Below are 19,559 nucleotides of genomic sequence, written 5' to 3' on the forward strand. Positions count from 1 at the left end.
GTTGAAAGAACACTCAACTCTCTCTTTCTAAGAGACAGATGTAATTTGAAGCTGTGTAATGGGATCTCAGAGGAAATGTATTCAGTCTGCTCTTTGTTAGGTTAAGTTCTGGTTTCAGGAGTTGCCAATTCAATCAACCAAATGCCCATGTTTTGTAATTGTAAAATTCTGGTGATTACTTTCAGCTGAAGCAAGAGACAGTTGCATTGTAGCACAACTGAATATGATTTCCATTTCAATACTAAGGCTTTTTCACCAGAATACGTACTCATTACATACTGCTAAAATGAATAATACAATTAGCAGTGTTCATGTTAACCATGTGTGGACTATTTTCTTCTTTTGCTATTTATTCTACAACCTTCATCATTATCATTAAGAGTTTGTATAGTTTCCTTCATATCACAATCACAACCAAACAAAAAGATCATTATCCAGCCCAGAGAAAATTGTAATTTTCTGTTTTAAAGGCTTGATTAGATGAAGTCAGTTACATACTGAGTTTGGAAAAAAAGACAACAGGGTGGGAGAAAAAGCAATGGGGAGGAGGGGTAAAATATCATGCAAATATTGACCGGTTTAAGAAGTAGAGGAATGAGATGTTTCCATAAGGCAATTGCTAACCTCCTGTGATTTGTGAAAACCACAGCAAAGGCAATCATGTCTGAAAGATGATAAGGTCACTTACTTGAACAAAGTGAACAAGACCACATGAAAGACTCTAATGGCTGTCAGAATATATTAAGCTTTGTGTTTTCTGAGTACACATTCATGCCAACTAATCTTTCATATGTTCAGTGCCCTCCACAAGTATTGGGACAATAAAGTCAACATTTGCCAAATTGCAAATCGGATCTGAGATGAAAAGACAAACATGTCATAATTACAGAATATCACCTTTTATTTCTGAGTATTTATGCACAGAATTTAAGCTTGAGAATAATACCACTATTTTTGTGTTCCATTCCCCCTTTTCAGGTGGGACAAATCTTGGGACAAATTAACTTAAAGTAAATTAAAGTCGTATAAAGCTTATACTTACTTAAAGTTTAAACTTAGAATAAAAGTAGTATAACTGCCTCACACCTGTGACCCATTGACATCACCAAACACTTGGTTTGTTCTTTTGAGATGCTAGGCTAAATCTTTGTTGAAGCCATTTTTAGTTGCTGTTTGTTTTGGGGAATTTCTGATTTCAGTCTCCTTTTTCAGCAAGTGAAATTGACACTCGACTGGATTTAAATAAGGAGATTGAATTAGCCAGTCTAAGACTTTCTACTTCCTTCCCTGACATGATGAAGCACTGGCCAGTGAATCTGGAGACATTTTGTGTGCATAGGTAGTCAAGATGATCCTGTGCACTTTGGAAGTCATTTTGCAGCTACAATCATTAGTTACATCATCAGTAAAGCTGACTAAGCTGGTTCCAAAGGTGGTCATGTGTGGCCAAGCAAAGACACTACCTCCACCATGAATGACATCTGTAATTTCTTCCTTTCTCCAGTCTCTATCCTTGCCATCACTTTGGTAGAGGTTTATCATTGTCTCATCTATCCATAACACATTTTTCCAGATCTCTACTGGCTCATCTTTGTACTTTTTAGCAAATTGTAATCTGGACATTCTTTTACTGGTGCTGTTGAGAGGTTTGTATTTCACAGTGTAGCCTTTATAATTTGCTGTCAGGGTCCTCTGTGAGCAGTAGATTGTGATACCTTCAACCCCGCACTGTGGAGGTTGTTTTGTGATTTCAGTGACAGTTGTTTTAGTGATTTTGTTTCACAGATCTGATCAGTTTTCTTTCATCAACTGCATTTGTTTTTCTCGGTTGACCTGGTCTTTGCTGATTGCTAAGTACACCAGCGGCTTCTTTCCTTTACAGGATATTCAAAATGGTTGATTTTGCTAGGCCTAGTTTCTGTGTAATGGTTCTGATTGAATTCTTATTTTCTTTCAGCAGCCAAACTGCTTGTTTTTCTTTCGTACACAGTTCTCCATCTTCCTGTTGGTTTAGGCCTACTGACTCCAAGGGCAGACATGAAAGGGAAGAGCAAAGGCTAAATCCAACACTACACATTCACAGCTATTATGTAAGCACAATCACTGAAACAGGAAAAACCTGACCAGTACACAAAACCTGGCAGCTAATTGTCCAAATACACCTGAAATTAGGAAATTGAACACAAAAGGTGCTATTATTCTAAAATGATATGACATATAAGCACAGAAATTCCCAGAAATAAAAGGTGACATTAATACTTTTGCATCATATTAATCTTTTCACCTCAGAACTGAATCAGAATATACAGCAAAAACAGCAATTGTGACTTCCTTGTCTCAATACCTATGGAGGGCACTTTATATTATTCATTACAAAACTGGTTGATATGTCCAACCTGTGTTCAAACAGCTGAGGATGTCTCATTTTGCGTTGAATTTAATAAATTTCATTTCTTAAAAATTATGTCAGAGCTTTTGGGCATTTAGAATATTTGTCAAAGTAACAGAGGAATGTCAGATGAAGAATCAGGGACTCCAGTTGCTTATTATTGGATTTTTTTTTTCAGATAAAATGAGGACTGCTGTGATCTCAAAGCTCATCTCCAGTCAGACAAAATAAAAAGTGCTTGCCTCTCTGTAGAGTTTGAGATAAAACAAGTCTTGGGGTGCTAAAATGTTTTACTTCATACTTAAAATCCAAAACAACAAATAACAGTACAGTCAGGGGAGGATGCAGATACAATCTTTGTTGTTTAAAGTGTCAGAACAGCAGCTTTCACATGCAAGTTTAAAGGTGTTTATATTAGCACCCATCCCCTTCCATCTAAACCTCTTTTCATCTGTCTGACTTCCCTATTGATCCTCCCCTACCTCTCCCCCTGTCTCCATCTCCCCCTCACCCTTCCCAGCTGTGTGGGCCACACCACAACCTTGCAAGACACACAGATACAAAGCCGCTGTGACAACAGGGCAAAAAGAGAGAGGCTTGAAGCAAGAAAGGAACTCTGCCTGTCCCTGTAATGAGATTCCACTTCTCATAAATTGTTGTTTTCTCAAAGAAATAATCTCTGAGGTGGTCAATCTGAAATGGCAAAAAAGAAACCCAGACGGTCAGTCACAAGGGTCATTGTAACCTGAGACACGCATGTCCTGTCAACAAATAAAAGGTTAACTCATTCCCCACCTCCCTGTGAGCAAGATTTCCCCTTAGGAAGGAAAACAAACTTCAAAATCTGATCTGAAAAATACAGACAGCACATGTATAGAGTCTTCTTTTTTTTCTTCACAATAAAACTGATTTAAGATTCATTCTGAAGTGGCCAAATAATGGAATAGGGGATCTAATTGTACTAACTTAGAATTCCAATCTTTGAACACACCATTATCGAGTCTTCGGCTGCATTTGTTTTGCAAGTACAACAATACACATTATCATGTGTTAAAAAAAAGTGTCAAAGTATTGGCACCGAATCGAAATCAAGCCAACACTGGTCCTTCAGGGAAAATGGAGTATGAGATGTGACATTTTTATAACCATTGATTTCTCTTTAGTACTAATGATATTTGTAACAGCTCATTTTTAAAATGAGTTGTTTTGTGTTCAAAAGAACATTACATGGTCAAAAGACTACATAACTTTACAAAAAAAACACACATTTTAATTGCAAAGGCTTAGTCAAAGGAGTGATCTGATTGCCACTCCTAGTTTCCTGGTTATGTTTTTGGCACACTTCAGCCAACTCATAAGGATAATCCTCCCTGCCCAACTCTTCTGCACACAAAACTTATGTTGGTGAGCAGCAGAGCTGAAAGTCTCACACACACACTGTAGGCATGACAGATGATAACTTGGACAAAAAACTGAGTCCAAAGGATTCGGACTGAAGTGCAGCCTTTATCTCCGAGTTGTTTGGATGGATGAGGAAGCAGGCATTTCACACATGCATGCAACTCATTGACCCAACACAACTAACCATAACTCTGCAAATACACGTTTGTAAAGGGGGAGATTGAGGTACCATTGCTTTTGTTGGACATTTCATTCCCCTGAGTGGAAAATTTGTGGTAACAGGAATGTTGTTGAAAATCAGGGAAATCAACTGTAAAACCAAGTTGTTTTATTCAAAATTTGACTCTAAAAAAGTCAAGAACTTGGCTTGGTTTTCTTAGACATCCGATAACCTGAAAAGGAAATGTTGTGGATAAAAATGTTGGATTTGTCTGAATTTTGATGAGCTTTGCAATGGTGCCTTACATAGACCAGAAACTTATATTTAATAAACTCTTATTTCAACGTAATGTACTTTGAATATTCACTATTTGTATTTGTTTCTTGAACCAAGGAACTGGCAGAGGAACAAATACTCTTGTGAAATAAAGCTGAAAATACAACACAGCTTATCGAATACAGACGGTAAAGGTAAAGGTAAAAACTAAGAAATACAACAGAAAAACATTCAATAACACGCAAAATAAAAAAGTAAAATATAGTGAAGATGCTTTCATAGGAGCTGCCGACAGTGCAGTTTTGCTGGCGAATTACACCTAACAGGGCAGGCAGCGCAGTTTAAAAATATAAATATTAAAGAAGGCGCATAGAAGTGTCCTGTTGTATTTATAGGTAAGAGCCATTTAAAGAATTTAAATCAATGCAGTGAATTTCAGGAGCTGTGAAAAAGAATTGAATACGCCGTGCAGATTGTTTTAGATTTGAACGTCAACAACACTGATTGAGATATAACAAACGTTAGAAAAGCACGATGCCTTTTCTATTTATGTTTGTAAAAAAGCAACAGAAGAAACATAACTCTCTTCGCATAAACCCTTAAATTTAAGAGACGACCAACCCAGTCCTTACGCAGGGACCATTGAGGAAGTGATGTCAAGATCCCACCCCTACCCCTGCTGCTGCAGGCGTGTAGAAAAGGGAGAACTGCCCTGAGCTACCTTAAATCTTCCGAGGACTGTGAGCAGCTTACAGTAAGGAGAAGGTAATTATTCTTTTTTAAACACGTTCGGATTTGAATTCGTCTGATTATAAAGTAAATCAACACATAGCTTTGACTTCTGAGATGGAATCGGAGTATTTATTTTCGTGGACCCAGCCTTTTTATAGAGAAGCAATTGGTGCCGAGGCTTTTTTTTTTAACTGTGCTTTCTGTGTTAACGGTTGTAATATTTGTCTTGTTATTACAGTAGTAATATTGGACATCGCCGAAAGAGATGCAGTGTACTTTTTGTCTCTTCGCTACTTTTTGAAGAATAGAACTGGAACAACCACAGAGCCGGTTTTTTTAACGGAATGCCTGCAATTTCCTCTAACTATTTTGCCAGCACTGCCCATTACTTGTATTAATGTCAGCAAACCGCAGTGATCTTTATTTTAAAAAAACGCACGGCACTCTTTTTTCTCATCTTAATCGAAGGGTCAGTCCGAAGTGTCCAGTTGGCAGTAGTGGTTTTTCATTCAGTAGAAACTTGTCTCGTATTACTACCTTAAATCCCGTCCCCTCAAGGTCTGATTGGATGTTAGGGATCGCTGCGACTTTCTATTTGGTTTGCAGGGGTATTTAGTCTTTTCGTTGCCACTTGGGTAAGAAATGCAGAAACGCGAAGTCCGACTTCTTTTTAAGTACTCCAACATCCTCTATAAAAACGTAGCATTTATTAGGACTCAGTAGATACTCACAGCAGGTTATTAAACAAGCAGCTCATTTTTTTCTTTAATTTAAAGCATTTCATAAGTAGCTTGTGGGTACGCGTCTTTCTCTGGGTGTTTTCTTGCATGAAGTTAACAGATTTAAGATGATCCATGATCAAACTAATCATAATCTCTTCATTTGTTTTTGTTTTTAAATAAAGACATTAATTTAATAAATACCTTTTTTTGGCACTTCGATCATTTACAGTAATAAGTTCTGAGAACACCGTAAAGCCGGGTATGGCTATGCTAGGTATTTAAAAGAGTTAATTTTGCAGCTCGTAACCTCTTGAGTTTTCCCCGCCTCCTGAAAAATGCCTCGCTAAAATTTAACACAAAATTAAAGACATGAATTAAGATCTAAATATAATGATACGTCTATGTTAAGTTTTTAGAAAGCATGAATTAATGTTGTCGTTACTTAGTTCTGTCGATTTACATGAGTAGGATAATTGATGTCTAAGGCGGGTGAGTTTTTAACCCAGTGACTAAGAGTGGGATTTTAATTTTAGACTCCTAAAAGATCTCTCAGTATGCGTCACATTTGTGTGGGATTTCTTACTTTGTCTTTATTCTGTGCTGTGATACATTTGGGAAGATCTGTAATCAGTTCTATGGCTTTATTATCTTGTGATATATCCCATATAGCACCCATGTCTCAGATGTACCCCTCACTTTTTTGCAAGATCAGATGTAGAAATGAAAACTTAGAGAAGTATTGTACAGAAAACACATTTCAGTACTATTTTTAAAGGGGAGACATAGGCTTATTAATGGGTTATTCGTTTTATAAAAGCAACCTATGGCTGTAATTGTCCATAGATGCCTTGTGTGAGATGTACTGTAAACTATATTGTTCAGGTTGTTTTTTATTTTGGTAAATTCACATGGTATATGGGGAAGATGAGCAATTCCAACCTCACCCTTGGTACTGCTGCTAAATCTAGCAGTTCATTGGGATGGGAAGTATATGTAATGTAATGTAATACTCGACTACTTACTGCAGACGGAAGTCCACGCAGACAAGCCATTACAGCCTTTGGGGACCCAGCATGGAAGAGATGGCGTTGTGACAAATCAAAATATAAGAAGCCTGCAGATAATGTGTGGCCACTAACACTGTGAGACACATGTCTCGTAAAAAACCTAGATACACCTAAAAACAAATATGGTTCTTAATCTTTTAAAATTTAAACAGAGCCTTTAGTGGTGAGTCCTTGTCACTTCTGTCTGAGTGTTCCACAGAGATTGAAGTGGGCTCTTCCCACTGATCATTGTGAAACCTACTTGTAACACTACTGACTTCTCACAGGTACCTGAACAAGATGGCACAAAGAGAAATTAAGTTACAGTCAGTTTCAGTATTGAGGACAGGAGGCCCTTATTAACACAAAGGATGTAGGACATGTAGAGTACTTAGTAATGATGTGGAAACCATTCCTATACAGTCTTTCAGGATACAGCCTGATAAGGTTGTAGGGAACAATGAAGTGCTATCATTAAAATGTCAACCTAATGACTTTCCTTTTTCTGTAGTTTGTTCTTTCCACTTGCCAGTGTGTCTCATTTTAATGATAATGTTTCTTTATTAGCCCTATACAATTTCTTGCATTAGGAATTTGTCTTTTCACATACCCCAGCTTTTCTCCATGAGACACACAGAAAGGGAGAGAAGCTTGGGGTCAGAACACAGGGTCAGCTATTGTACAGCACCCCTGGCACAGTTGGGGTTAAGGGCCTTGCTCAGGGGCCCAACAGAGTAGGATTCCTCTGCCGGCCACAGGATTTGAACCAGCAACCTCCCAGTTACAGGCACAGATCCTTAACCACAGAGCCACCGCTCCGCCCTTACTGTTTTCTTACCGTTGTGAAGATTTGCTTAAATACTTAGCAGTATTCAGTATTTTTTCTGGTTACTCTTGAAAAAACATTTCTGCCTTTTTTAAAGCTTTTTTTAAGCCACTATGCAGTACAATATACAGTACAAATACTGAACTTTATTTTTTATTAAATGATACTAAGCAAATAAAGATGGCAATATGGTTCAGGTCTTAAAGTTGAAGATTGTTCTGCTACTGTTGTATGCAAGTTGAAACATGTCTACATGCTCAGCGAGTGCTATTAGAATTCCCTCACTACCTCTTAACAGTCTGTGAAAACACCTGGACTGAACAGAACATCTTAAGGCTTCGGGGGTTTTGATCTATTCAACAACATTAAAAAAACCACAATAATCATTTTCCCCACACCAGCTACAAATGACTATCAATTATACTTCTCTTTATTTATCAGAATTTTACTTCTGCAAAATCTATTTCTTGTGCATTGTCTGCTGAACATGTAAATACCATGATTTCAGTATTATTTTATTAAATAAAGCAAAGATGCTATGTCCTTATTACTTTACTAAGAGCATAGTTTAAAAAAATCTGTGATTTTATTTGTTCTTACGCTTGCAACTAATAATAATACACAACAGTGTATTGTAAATACCCCCCAACAGAGTACAAAGGAGCCTTTGAGTTTGATAGTGCAGCAAGCTACTGTCTTGAAAAATTACACTAATAGTTTTGAATATTTTTTTGTGGTTTAGCTGTTGTGTTTCATGGTGCTGGAATAATGATGCAATTGTAGACTTCTTGATTACTTTTTGGCTCTCTTGGATTGAGCAGGCCTGTGGAATGTGTAGAGTCTGGACCAGTCTGAGTAAGTTAGGAGTCGGATACAGGGTGCCAGTGTTAAACTCCCAGAAAGAATGCACAGAGGAGCAGCTCCAGAAATCAAAGCAATATATTTTGGGAGATGTTGGTTATCCCTGGCGAAATAGGGATTACTCTAGTCTGAAGCATTAATTGTATTTATATTAATTGTATTTTTTTACTAACAGAGGGAGAAAGGTAGAGAAAAGTAATCTGAAAAGTTTGAAAGGAGGGTTGTGGGTCATGTTTTATGTTTTTATTTGAAGCTAGTACACAAAAATCCATTGGATAAAATTAGAAAATGTGCTTGTTTTATAGATACCAGTTCTACACTCCTGACATGTATCCAATTTATACAGTCTCTGCTGTGGGAAAGAAGCACAAATGATTTGATCTACTTGTTTTTCCTCATTATTTCAAAAATTAATATATGCTGTATATCCATTCTACTAAGTAGTCAAAATATCCTATTTGCTGTAACTTGCCTAATAAGATGAATGAGAGATGTAGAAGGGAGCTAATTAAAGATAGACTTACTAGGGTTTTGTTACAAAGGTATATGAATTGTACAGAATTGATTTCCTTTTAGACTGCAAAATACCTAAGTACACAGAAAATAAGTAAATTGTGTAAAGTAATCTGTGGCCAAATATAGAATTTATTTTATGATGGAATATATTCAGACTTAGAATTGATAATAGAATATAAATATTCAGTTTCTTGTTGAGCCAAGATATAGTTTATTATTCATTTTACTGTATTTACTGTGGCAATAATATGACCACTGTTAATCATATCATTACTTAAAGTTTCTGATATTCTGTTATTTGGGGTTAACTGGGATTTTGTATATGGCTAAGGTTTTTATTTAAGTTTTATGTTTTCATCTTGGTTGTACCTGTCTTTTGATTTGAATGGTCTAATGTCACACCTCCAAATCATAAACACTACATTGCATGGAGTCAAGAAAATAACAGGTAATCTTGGTAGTCTCCCTAATTACTGCTATAGCCCTAAAATCAGAGGAACATTGTGAAACTAATACTTAGGTTAATTTGAATATTGTCCAGTACATTCCACAACGGGATAAGCAAGTTTCTGGCTGTAATCTGCACTTTTACTGGCTAGTAATAATCAAATCAAAAGATGCACACACTCATTAAATAGCTACAGTAAATTACTTGAGATTCAACATGTATGTATAAAGTGTAGTACTATAGTGCCCACAGCCAAGAATCTTTGTGCTTCATAAAAGACTGTTTGTTCAAAGTTTGAACCTTTCAATCTCACTTGATCCTTACCCTTCCATTTGCCTTTCAGCAAGGGGTGAATGAAGATGGTTCAGGTCAAGAGGATCTGTTGTATTGGGGCTGGTTACGTCGGTGGACCCACCTGCAGTGTCATTGCTCAGATGTGCCCTGAGATCAAAGTCACAGTGGTAGATGTGAATGAGGAAAGGATTAAAGCTTGGAATTCAGACAGTCTTCCTATTTTTGAGGTAACAACACAGACATCATTAAGGAGATTCCTAAATTGATGTCAATAATTTGATTATACAGAGGTGTTCGTGTGTTGAGGTTTGCTTTTACTTGATGCAAAGAAATATATTTTTACCTTTAGTTTTCTGTTGCTACCGCCTACTAGGATTTTCTTAATATAATGTACTTTAAATGTGTAATTTAGGTGTCAAACCTAACAAGTTGAAATATCCAATGTTCTTATATTGGCCAAACATTGGCTAGGTGTTTGTCAGTTTTCTAAGAATAGAAATGGCTATCAACAGTATTGCAGAGATGATATTATTGTTTCTTTGGGTTTCCTTTCAGCCTGGTCTCCAGGAAGTGGTGGATTCATGCCGAGGGGTCAATCTTTTCTTCTCCACCGATATCAACAGTGCCATTAAAGATGCAGACCTAGTATTCATATCAGTAAGAAAGATATCTGTGTTCACTCACTGCTTCCTTTCCACTCACTGTATTGGATGTCTTTCTTAGACTTCTTTAAAGGAGGTTCACCCTAAAGTTGAAAGCAAAGCTTCTATCAACTAAAAAAATGGGCAAAAATAATTAACTATGTTTAAAAGATTTCTGTGTCATGCTTTACAAATGGGGCTCATCTGTGTATTGATTCTGAATGATCTGAGGGCGTCAGGACAAGTACAAATAATAGAATTGAAAGAATGTTAAACAGTATGGAGCACAACCATCGAGACAGGAAGATGAAGATGAGAACGCTTTAGAAACGATTATTTTGGATTCCGTTTTCAGGTCAATACGCCCACAAAGACGTTCGGCATCGGAAAAGGGCGAGCTGCTGACTTGAAGTACATCGAGGCTTGTGCACGGCGGATAGCAGATGTGTCCAGTGGTTGCAAGATTGTGGTGGAGAAGAGCACAGTTCCTGTCCGTGCCGCAGAGAGCATTCGGAGGATATTTAATGCCAACACTAAATCTAATCTCAGCTTTCAGGTATCACAACATAGGCATTTTTTCTTAACAAGTATGTTGTCATGATTATAGTCACAGGGACTGGTCAGTGCTTAATAAGGAATTATGAATATGTAAAAGTTAAGAAAATTGTATACATAAAGACATTTTGAAATTCTACTATATATGGCACATCATGAAGCAGCTACATTTATAGTAAAGATGATGGCCCATCCTGTAGATTAACCTTATTAAGCAGCATTGGTATGGTGTAAAAGGGCTGCTGTAGCAATACTCTGTGTTACCAATGTATTTAGTATAATTGCATTTCAAGATGTATTATTTTTCTAAAACATTGCATTTTAGAAAGTGTTATTGTACTCCTGAATCTTATTTTGTAATGAAGGCCATCGTGTACTTTATTTCAGTAGCTTTAGTTTCTTATTATTAGTTCCCTGAAAGAATATGTTTTAATTCACTTTGCTGTAGGTCCTCTCCAATCCAGAGTTCCTTGCTGAAGGCACCGCTATTTCTGACCTAAAAAATCCTGATCGAGTTCTCATTGGTGGGGACGAGACTCCCGAGGGGCAAAGGGCAATTGAGGCTCTCCGCAACATCTATGAGCACTGGGTACCCAAGAACAAAATCATCACCACCAACACATGGTCCTCTGAGCTTTCTAAACTGGTACATAACCTAAATTTCCCTTTCTTCAGATAGAAGTTCCAACATTACTGTCTGAAAGCAATAATATACACTGAAAGGTTTTGCAGCTCCCCACTCGAAGTACTTTACACATTCATGCGTTCTAGAAAATTCAACCACCTGGTGGTGACTTGATACTAAACGTCTACTAAAGGGAAATTCCAAATAACATTTGTGTGGTCTGTGGTTTCATTCACTGACTGTAGGAGTCCAGTCAGCTGAAGTTATCAATTACAGGCTTCAGATTGCCTCTGTTTTACAAAAATGAATAAATGTAAGCATGAGCTTTATTTCTTATTTGGTGGTCTTTCTTTGTTTTCTATTTTGTAGTCTTCCTTTACTCCTGCTGAATGTTTACAGATTTTTATCTGCCTTTTACTATTGAATCATGGGTGTTACTAATAAGCCATATCTTTGATTGTCAATATAGACCTCAAGAACTACTGTTTCAGAGTGTCTTAGAATTTTTGTACCCAGTCATTGAGCAGGTGTTTCTGATGGATTTATTTTTGCCGTTAGGCTATCAATAATTTCTTTGTTCAGTATTCGTGCATTTGCTTGGGGACAAGAGTACCTTACTCCATTAACGTTTTTTAGTTGTCATTTATTTACAGGCTGTATCAATTCACTAATGAAAGTGTTTGCTGCTTGTTGCTGTCAGTTTTAATCCCGATTCAGGGATGACCTCAAACACCACTTCATTTCCAGAATAGAGCTGGTTTGAAAACTGCACTTTTTAAAAAAAAACAACAACTGGAGGGCACTAATTCGATCACGAAAGAATGGAAGAGTAATTCTGGCACACTGCTCTGCATTGACTCTTTCCTCTGCAGGCTGCCAATGCCTTCCTGGCCCAGAGGATCAGCAGTATAAACTCCATCAGCGCGCTCTGCGAAGTGACGGGGGCAGACGTAGAAGAGGTGGCGCATGCGATTGGCACAGACCAGAGGATCGGGAGCAGATTTCTGAAGGCCAGCGTGGGTGAGGTGGCAGGATGGGTGGATTCAGAGTAGGGAAGGACAAGGAAAGCTCAAGGAAGACAGTGTTTTGTCTCCTGTTCAGACTGCTGAGGGAAATATGCCAGTAATGGCATCTTATTGTTTTAGTCACTGCCATTATCAGTCTGTTCACATTTTCTATGCTTTTGCTGGATCAGCAGGTTTTTAAGAGCTGACAGTCAGCAGTGCAGTGGTTGCTTAGCAGAAGCTCTTTATAAAATCCCTGGCTGCTTATTATGGAGATTTCTGACAAATATGTACTTAATGAGCAAAATATAAGAGGAGAATTTTTTCTGGTAATGTGTTTGATACAGTAATCAAGGTACTAAGAAATGTGCTGCTTGTACTTTAATGAAATTTAAACAAATGTAAACTTTTTAAAACCAGACAGAATGCAGGAGGTTTGGTCAATAAGATTTAAAAAAATTGGAAAATTGTTTTACTTATTGCTTAATTATTGTAGTCAAAGGAGAATAACTCAGGTGTTTACGTTTAAAATTGAAATTAATATCGGGAAAACTTGTGGTTTGGAGTAATATCAGGAGGAGGTGTGCCAGTCCTCCAGTCAGCTGTAGAGCTTGTAGCTTGTCAGGAAAGAGTAATTGCTCTCATAAGAGAGTGTGCTTGCCTTTCCTTTTTCTCCATGCTGGAGTCCCATATGTTTTTGAAGAGTAAATATTGTGTAGCAACATTGAAAGCTTGTTGTATTATCCACTGAAGTGTTAATTAAGCTGAGTTTTAATTATTCCAGGTTTTGGTGGTAGTTGCTTCCAGAAAGATGTTCTTAACCTCGTTTACCTCTGTGAGGCTCTCAACTTGCCTGAAGTTGCAAGATACTGGCAGCAGGTAGGGTGGTCTTTTAAATGTGTTGTGCAAAATGTGTTCCTTATTATTTGCTTGCAATTACATAATGTAATCTGGCTTCCATATCTATAATAGTAATAACAACAACATATAGCACTGTTTATCCCAATGGGCTGCAAATTACTTTACATATGTACTAAGAAACATCATTCATTTGCTGCCCCTACTTCAGTGATGTGTAGTAGGCATTTTGTGCCAGCAGCCCCATTACATTAGTAGATCAGGAAGAGAAGTGAGAAATTACTTCCAATTGAATTTAATAAAATTTAGGTAGGCCAAATTGAGCAAAGCGGAATTGAGCCAGGACACCAGAGTGAATGCTTGTACTCTTATGCACAGTGCCATGGGGTCTTCATAACACCTTATCGAAAGGACCACAAGACAGTGTCCCCTTTCACATTGGACAGTGGTATTGAAATTGTAGTTCTAAGGGAAAAGTGCCATTCACTCACCTAATGTTTGTTAAAGGTCATATGTCCCAACTGATTCTGAGTTCTGACTGCAAGGTGATAATTCTGCTGTCAATCTACACATCCCTTTTGTGCCTTTATTTGCATAACCTTTCTTTTAATGTCAGGTTTTTTGTACAATCTTTTTGCTCAGTTCAAATCAATCAGTCTTTCAATGCAAAACCGTTTACATGTGCCCTGAAATTTCACAGGTCATAGAAATCAATGACTACCAACGTCAGCGGTTCTCCTCCAGGATCATTGGTTGTCTCTTCAACACTGTAACTGACAAAAAGATTGCTCTCCTTGGGTTTGCCTTCAAGAAGAACACGGGAGACACGAGGTACATAGAAATAATGTTGCTCAAAAGCTGAAATGGAAAGTTGACCTCTTAACTTTTTCAGCTGTGAGGGTTCTACGTGATTAAAACAGGGGGAAAAAACATGGATTCTTGTTGCTTGCAGTCCAGTAGGGATTATAGGGATCTTGAGTTCATAAATTTTTAAGACCTTAAAAATGTCAAATTCATTGACACAAAACAGTTTTAGTCTGTCCACCCATGTTCATTCAGTCCTGTTAAGGGTAACAGCAGCATTATGTGGGGAGGACCAAAAATCTTTTTACTGTGCAACATTTCAGGACTTGGGGTATTTACAGGCCATCTTATAAACTAGTTATTTGTCCCTCTAATATGTCCTGAGTCATCCCTGATGTGTCCGCTCATTGCACAAGTGTTGCCGATAATCATTCTTCTCATCAGGTGCTCAGATCTCCCGAATTTGCGTCTCTTGATCTAGCAGCATAGCACCCTTAACAAAAGGCTTTGCTGGCCAAGCTTTTCACCTTGTCGCAGAGTAAGCCCATCAGCGGTGTGAAGAAACCTCACTACTGCTGCTTCTTCCTTCTGAAGATCAATGTCTTGTAGTAGTGGAGGGTCTCATGTATTCTGATCAACCCCAAACCCACGCCATCTAGAGCCTTCTGATCCTGGCAAGGTCTCCCTTGATGAAGGGTAACCTCATCATACCTGGTATGAGGTACCAGACAAAAACGATCCACCCCAGAAACCTCATGACAGTTGAGAAGATGACTGTGACAACCTTATTCAAATCAGAAATACTGGGATCTACCATCCCTGCAGCCAAGCGGTGGGGTGGAGTTTGTGGGCATGTGTCTGGTGGCTGGGCCACCCCCATAACATGGCCAGGCTCATCCTGAAATGGGTATACAGAGAAGACCTGTGGGCTCATCACCCACCGGGAAAAGGGTGAGGGTCAGTCCAATGTCCACGTGGCAGCAAGAAGGATGAAAGTTACATTCAAACTGTCTACATGTTTACTTGCACATTGTCTATTGTTTGTTTGTACATTGTCTTGATGCACTGTTTGCACTTTGTTTTGTTTTTTACACTTGTTTTACAATCGAGAGACTTCTGTAAGTAAGAATTCCATTGTACCAGTACCGGTTACATATGGCAATAAAGTTCAAGTTCAAGTTTAGAAGAACCTGCAGATCCAACTGGATCAGACTTGTTTATCACTGCAGTTTCAAAATGAAAGGAGGAGAAGATAATATTTCACCCTAAAAAGTTATTTATATATGTATAGTTACATCCCTGTCTTATTTTTGCAGAGAATCGTCCAGTATCTATATCAGTCGTTACCTGATGGATGAAGGGGCTCGTCTGCATATTTATGACCCCAAAGTAAAGAAAGAGCAGATAATTCAGGACCTGTCTCAACCCACCGCCTCAGATGATGACCCAAATAGAGGTACATCTTGTGTTGCTCCTTAGTATTGGAAACAAAGTACCCTACTTCTTCCAACAAGTATTTTTCAAAACCTTGGTGTGAATATAAGGACCTGCAATGCTTTTACAATTTACATAATAGACTTGTCGTAATTTTCCCTTAACCTGGATAATGCTTAGTCATTGTTTCAACAGGAAGCCATTTATAAACCCTAATTTACTCTATGTCAAACATTTAGATGTTCTGTTTTTAAGTACAATCTGCAAGACAGCTGTTGACGTTTCTTTTTTTTTAATGTGCCAGTAAGGCATAGATTTTTACATATGGTTACCATATGTGCTTTAATTACATTTTTTTTTCTTCAAAATTATCCTTTAGTTTCCATTTAAGGGGCTTAGAACCTGTTTGCTGAACACGTTGCCATTGGAGAAGCCCATATGTAGGACTTTTAAACTGTTTCTGCTTCATAATTTGTTCTTGCTCTGTTGCACTTCAGTGTCTCGCCTGGTCACAATTTCCAGCGACCCCTATGAGGCCTGTGAGAATGCTCATGCCATTGTGATTTGCACAGAGTGGGACATGTTCAGGGTAAGAAACATGAGTCCAGACTTCAGTCGAGGCCAGAACTGTATTGCTCATGTCAGTCCTAAATATTGCAGATATCTAAGGTTCCCTTGAGGTCTAAAGGTGTTTTATCTATTACAGGAGCTGGACTATGAAAGAATATACAAGGCGATGCTGAAGCCCGCCTTCATCTTTGATGGCAGAAGAATCCTGGACAGTTTGCATGACCAGTTACAGCACATAGGGTTCCAGGTAATTTGGGTCCTCTTTCATGCAATTATCACAAATGCATCCGAATAATTTATCCCACAAAGTGTTACATACAGTATGTTGTACATTCTACACAGGAAAAAAAGGTTAATACCTCTTTTAAGGATTGTTTCTTTATTCTTGTGGAATCATATATTGAGGATGGTTAACATTTAAATTTAAATAGCTCACAATGAAAGATATGTGTGCTTGTGTATTTTGGTAGTCTCATATTTTATTAAAAAAGAAGGTAGCGCTTTGTTGTTTTTGGAAGAAGCTACATTTTGGAAGAAACCAGTGTATCTTTGAAGAGATGAATATCTTTAAAAAAATCTGTTTATTTTGGGCTTCCTGGTTGCTTGAATGAAAATGGTTTCCGAGGCAACCTACATCATACATTCCTCTAGGGCAGATTTTTTAAAATAAAAACACTGTGCAATCCAAAAAATAAAACTGAGTGTTCATTTACAAAATTCAGAAGTATACTTGGGTCAGCTGAGGAAATCGGTAGTACAATTTACTGTAAAAAGCTCAATTTGTATCTAATCTGTCAAATGTCACATTAAGCAATATGTTAATCATTTTTTGTCACAACATAAACACATCTTGATATGATACAAAATACTTTTCCTATTGGAAAGAATGGTAAATCTGTTTTCCTTTTGTACTGTGAGTATAACGTTTAATTACGTCATAAATAGCCTTATAATTGCTTCTCTGTTTGTCTTGGTTTTATAGGTGGAGACAATTGGCAAGAGAGTGAGCCAAAGAATTCCATTCACAGCCAGTAATGATGTCTCAAAAGCTGATCAGGCTCCTCCGTCCAAAAAAATCAAACTCTGAGTGTTTTGGTTTCAGGATAGACAGTTGCTACAGTGAGGGTAACTTCATTTTATTTTTACTGAAACCATATTTACAGTATTATATTGCTTTTTTATTTTTATTCTGAATATTTAACTTAATTTTATACTGTACTACGCTAGCTTCTATACTGCAATTATCTATTAGATAAAGGTTCTTCTTGAGAAGTTTCCAGTTTTTGTCGTCAAGTAGGTTTTATTTATCTTCTTTCTCATATGAGGGGGTGTTGTAACTATCCCCATTATTTTTTAAATTCAGTTTAAAACATTCCATGATCTGTATGTATGGTGTTTGTGTAGGGAGAACTACTTCCAGTTTAACACTGAACTCCTTTTATGTTTCTTCTGCAAGCTAGTGTAATGTTTACTTAAAAATACTGTTATTTCCATGTAAATAACTGTATTTTATCAGCATTTCCTCTCATGAAGGTACTTCTTAGGTTTAATCAGTGTATTGGGTCACAAAGGATGGAGGAAACTACAAACGTAAGATTTGTAATTAAGATTTGGAGCAGTTCTGAACCTGCCCCTTTAAAACTGCTCGCTATATATATCGAGAGGCGTTAAAAGGTGATGAAAGCTATAGTTTCCAATACTCATTTATGCACTTCACAATGCCAATCCATACATTTCTGAAAATGTATTGCCTTCACGCTTGTTGAAGCAGGTGAAAGCATGTTTCCATGATAAAAAAATACCATTTGCAATATTATTACACATATTTTTCAGAAAGCTGTGATGGAACTTGTAGAGAATGTATAATAAAAAGATATATGCTATTTTTACATGTGTTTTGTAAAGGAATTGTGTTTTTTGAAGGGTTTTTTTTAAGCCATTGCCTAATTTAAAACAATTATAGAGTAATCTGGAAGAAAGACAACCTGTATTTTTTTTTCAGAAACCACATATTATAATTATAATATTAAGAGATCCACTTGAAAAGTCTATATAACATAATATTTGGTCTTAAAGATGATTTAGATATATAGCTGAAGCTGTCTAATCGGGAACCGTCTTCAAGTCTATCATTTTAAGGATGGAGTAGGCCATATTTTATGCAAACAGGCTGGGGACATAGATGGAACCTGGTCAGTGTCCAAACTGCCGTATTGGAAAAGTTAAATATTCATTAGTTATTTTCTGCAGACCTGTCTCAATTCAAATGTTTTAAACTTATTTTGCTGTGTGAGCTCCTTGGTGCACTGTTGTGGATGAACAACATAATTAAAAATGAAGTCTTATTGCTTTAGCAGTGTACTTTTTCTGGTTAGTATAACTATTATGCAACTACACTGAAAGTAGCCGAATATGGGATATTTATGTGTTTTCCCTTTTGCTTTGTTTTTTGAGTCCCCGTTGTACCAAATCACCAGCGTGTTTTGATTGCACTTATGAATTATTCATCCATGCATTTTCTGACAGCTTCTTCCAATTCAGGGGTGTAGGGGGAGCCATAGTCTGTCCCTGCAAGCAACAGGTGCAAGGCAGGATACACCCTGGACAGGATGCCAGTCCAGGATGCCATCGGAAGGCAGACAGACACAGACACAGACACGTACACACACACCAGGCCAGTCAACCTACCAGTATGTCTTTGGACTATAACAGGAAACGGGGCACCTGGAAGAAACCCACGTGAACATAGAGAGATCATGTAAACTCCACACAGATAGCACCCCAGGTCTGGAATCGAACCCAGGGCCCCAGCACTGAAAGGCAGCAATGCTAATTACCGTGTCACTATGCTGCCCATTCTATTGAATGCAGAAAATTAATAAATCATGCTAAAAACCTCTAAAATGAATCATCTACAATCCTTTCTTGATTTTCTGTGGGCATTTTACTTAAGTGAAATTGGTTAAGTGAAATGTATTACTGTTTTGTTTGCAAAGTATTTTTCTCTGTAGAAATGTGTAGAATATGTTGGAAACCAAGTGTGCCTGACCAGTGGAAACCAGAGAACATCCCCACAATTGACCTCAATCTACTATAATGCCAAACATCATAATCTAGGAGGAACTACAGGACAACTTTCAAACCATTATATTCAGCTTTTACTTTCTGAATAAAGCCCATCAAAATATCTCCAAACCTACTTGTTTGATGTATATCCATCCATCACATGGGGGCAGGAGTTTATCCTGGCAAGCAATGGGCAAAATACATACTGTATGTATCTACTTGTTTCCCATACGCATATCACCATTTTTTTTAATTAACATGTTCATACTTTTAAACTATTCACCTGCCCATCCATTGTAAGAAAGCTGCTTAGTCTGGAGTATCTCAAGGA

At 37.5% G+C, this 19,559-nt stretch overlaps 1 protein-coding gene across 1 annotated transcript; it reads left to right on the forward strand.

The window, feature by feature from the left end:
- Window positions 1–4,783: 4,783 nt before the first annotated feature.
- On the forward strand, window positions 4,784–19,066 carry LOC102697883 (UDP-glucose 6-dehydrogenase-like). Its single transcript, XM_006631890.3, has 12 exons — window positions 4,784–4,991; window positions 9,721–9,898; window positions 10,227–10,328; window positions 10,668–10,868; window positions 11,316–11,513; window positions 12,365–12,512; window positions 13,281–13,375; window positions 14,055–14,185; window positions 15,475–15,614; window positions 16,090–16,181; window positions 16,299–16,409; window positions 17,145–19,066. Exons 2-12 carry the CDS (start codon window positions 9,731–9,733, stop codon window positions 17,247–17,249), a joined length of 1,491 nt encoding a protein of 496 aa, XP_006631953.2. The 5' UTR covers window positions 4,784–4,991; window positions 9,721–9,730; the 3' UTR covers window positions 17,250–19,066.
- The last annotated feature ends 493 nt before the right edge of the window (window positions 19,067–19,559 follow it).

Source organism: Lepisosteus oculatus, chromosome 11 (assembly GCF_040954835.1).
Source record: "Lepisosteus oculatus isolate fLepOcu1 chromosome 11, fLepOcu1.hap2, whole genome shotgun sequence".
NCBI classification, from domain to species: Eukaryota; Metazoa; Chordata; class Actinopteri; order Semionotiformes; family Lepisosteidae; genus Lepisosteus; species Lepisosteus oculatus.

Bases quoted from the DNA above. Each gene is read 5' to 3' on its own strand.
- LOC102697883 (XM_006631890.3), top strand. From the start codon at position 9,731: ATGAAGATGGTTCAGGTCAAGAGGATCTGTTGTATTGGGGCTGGTTAC. The intron at 9,899-10,226 runs GTAACAACACAG...GTTTCCTTTCAG, and splicing joins ACAGTCTTCCTATTTTTGAG to CCTGGTCTCCAGGAAGTGGT. The intron at 12,513-13,280 runs GTGAGGTGGCAG...TAATTATTCCAG, and splicing joins ATTTCTGAAGGCCAGCGTGG to GTTTTGGTGGTAGTTGCTTC.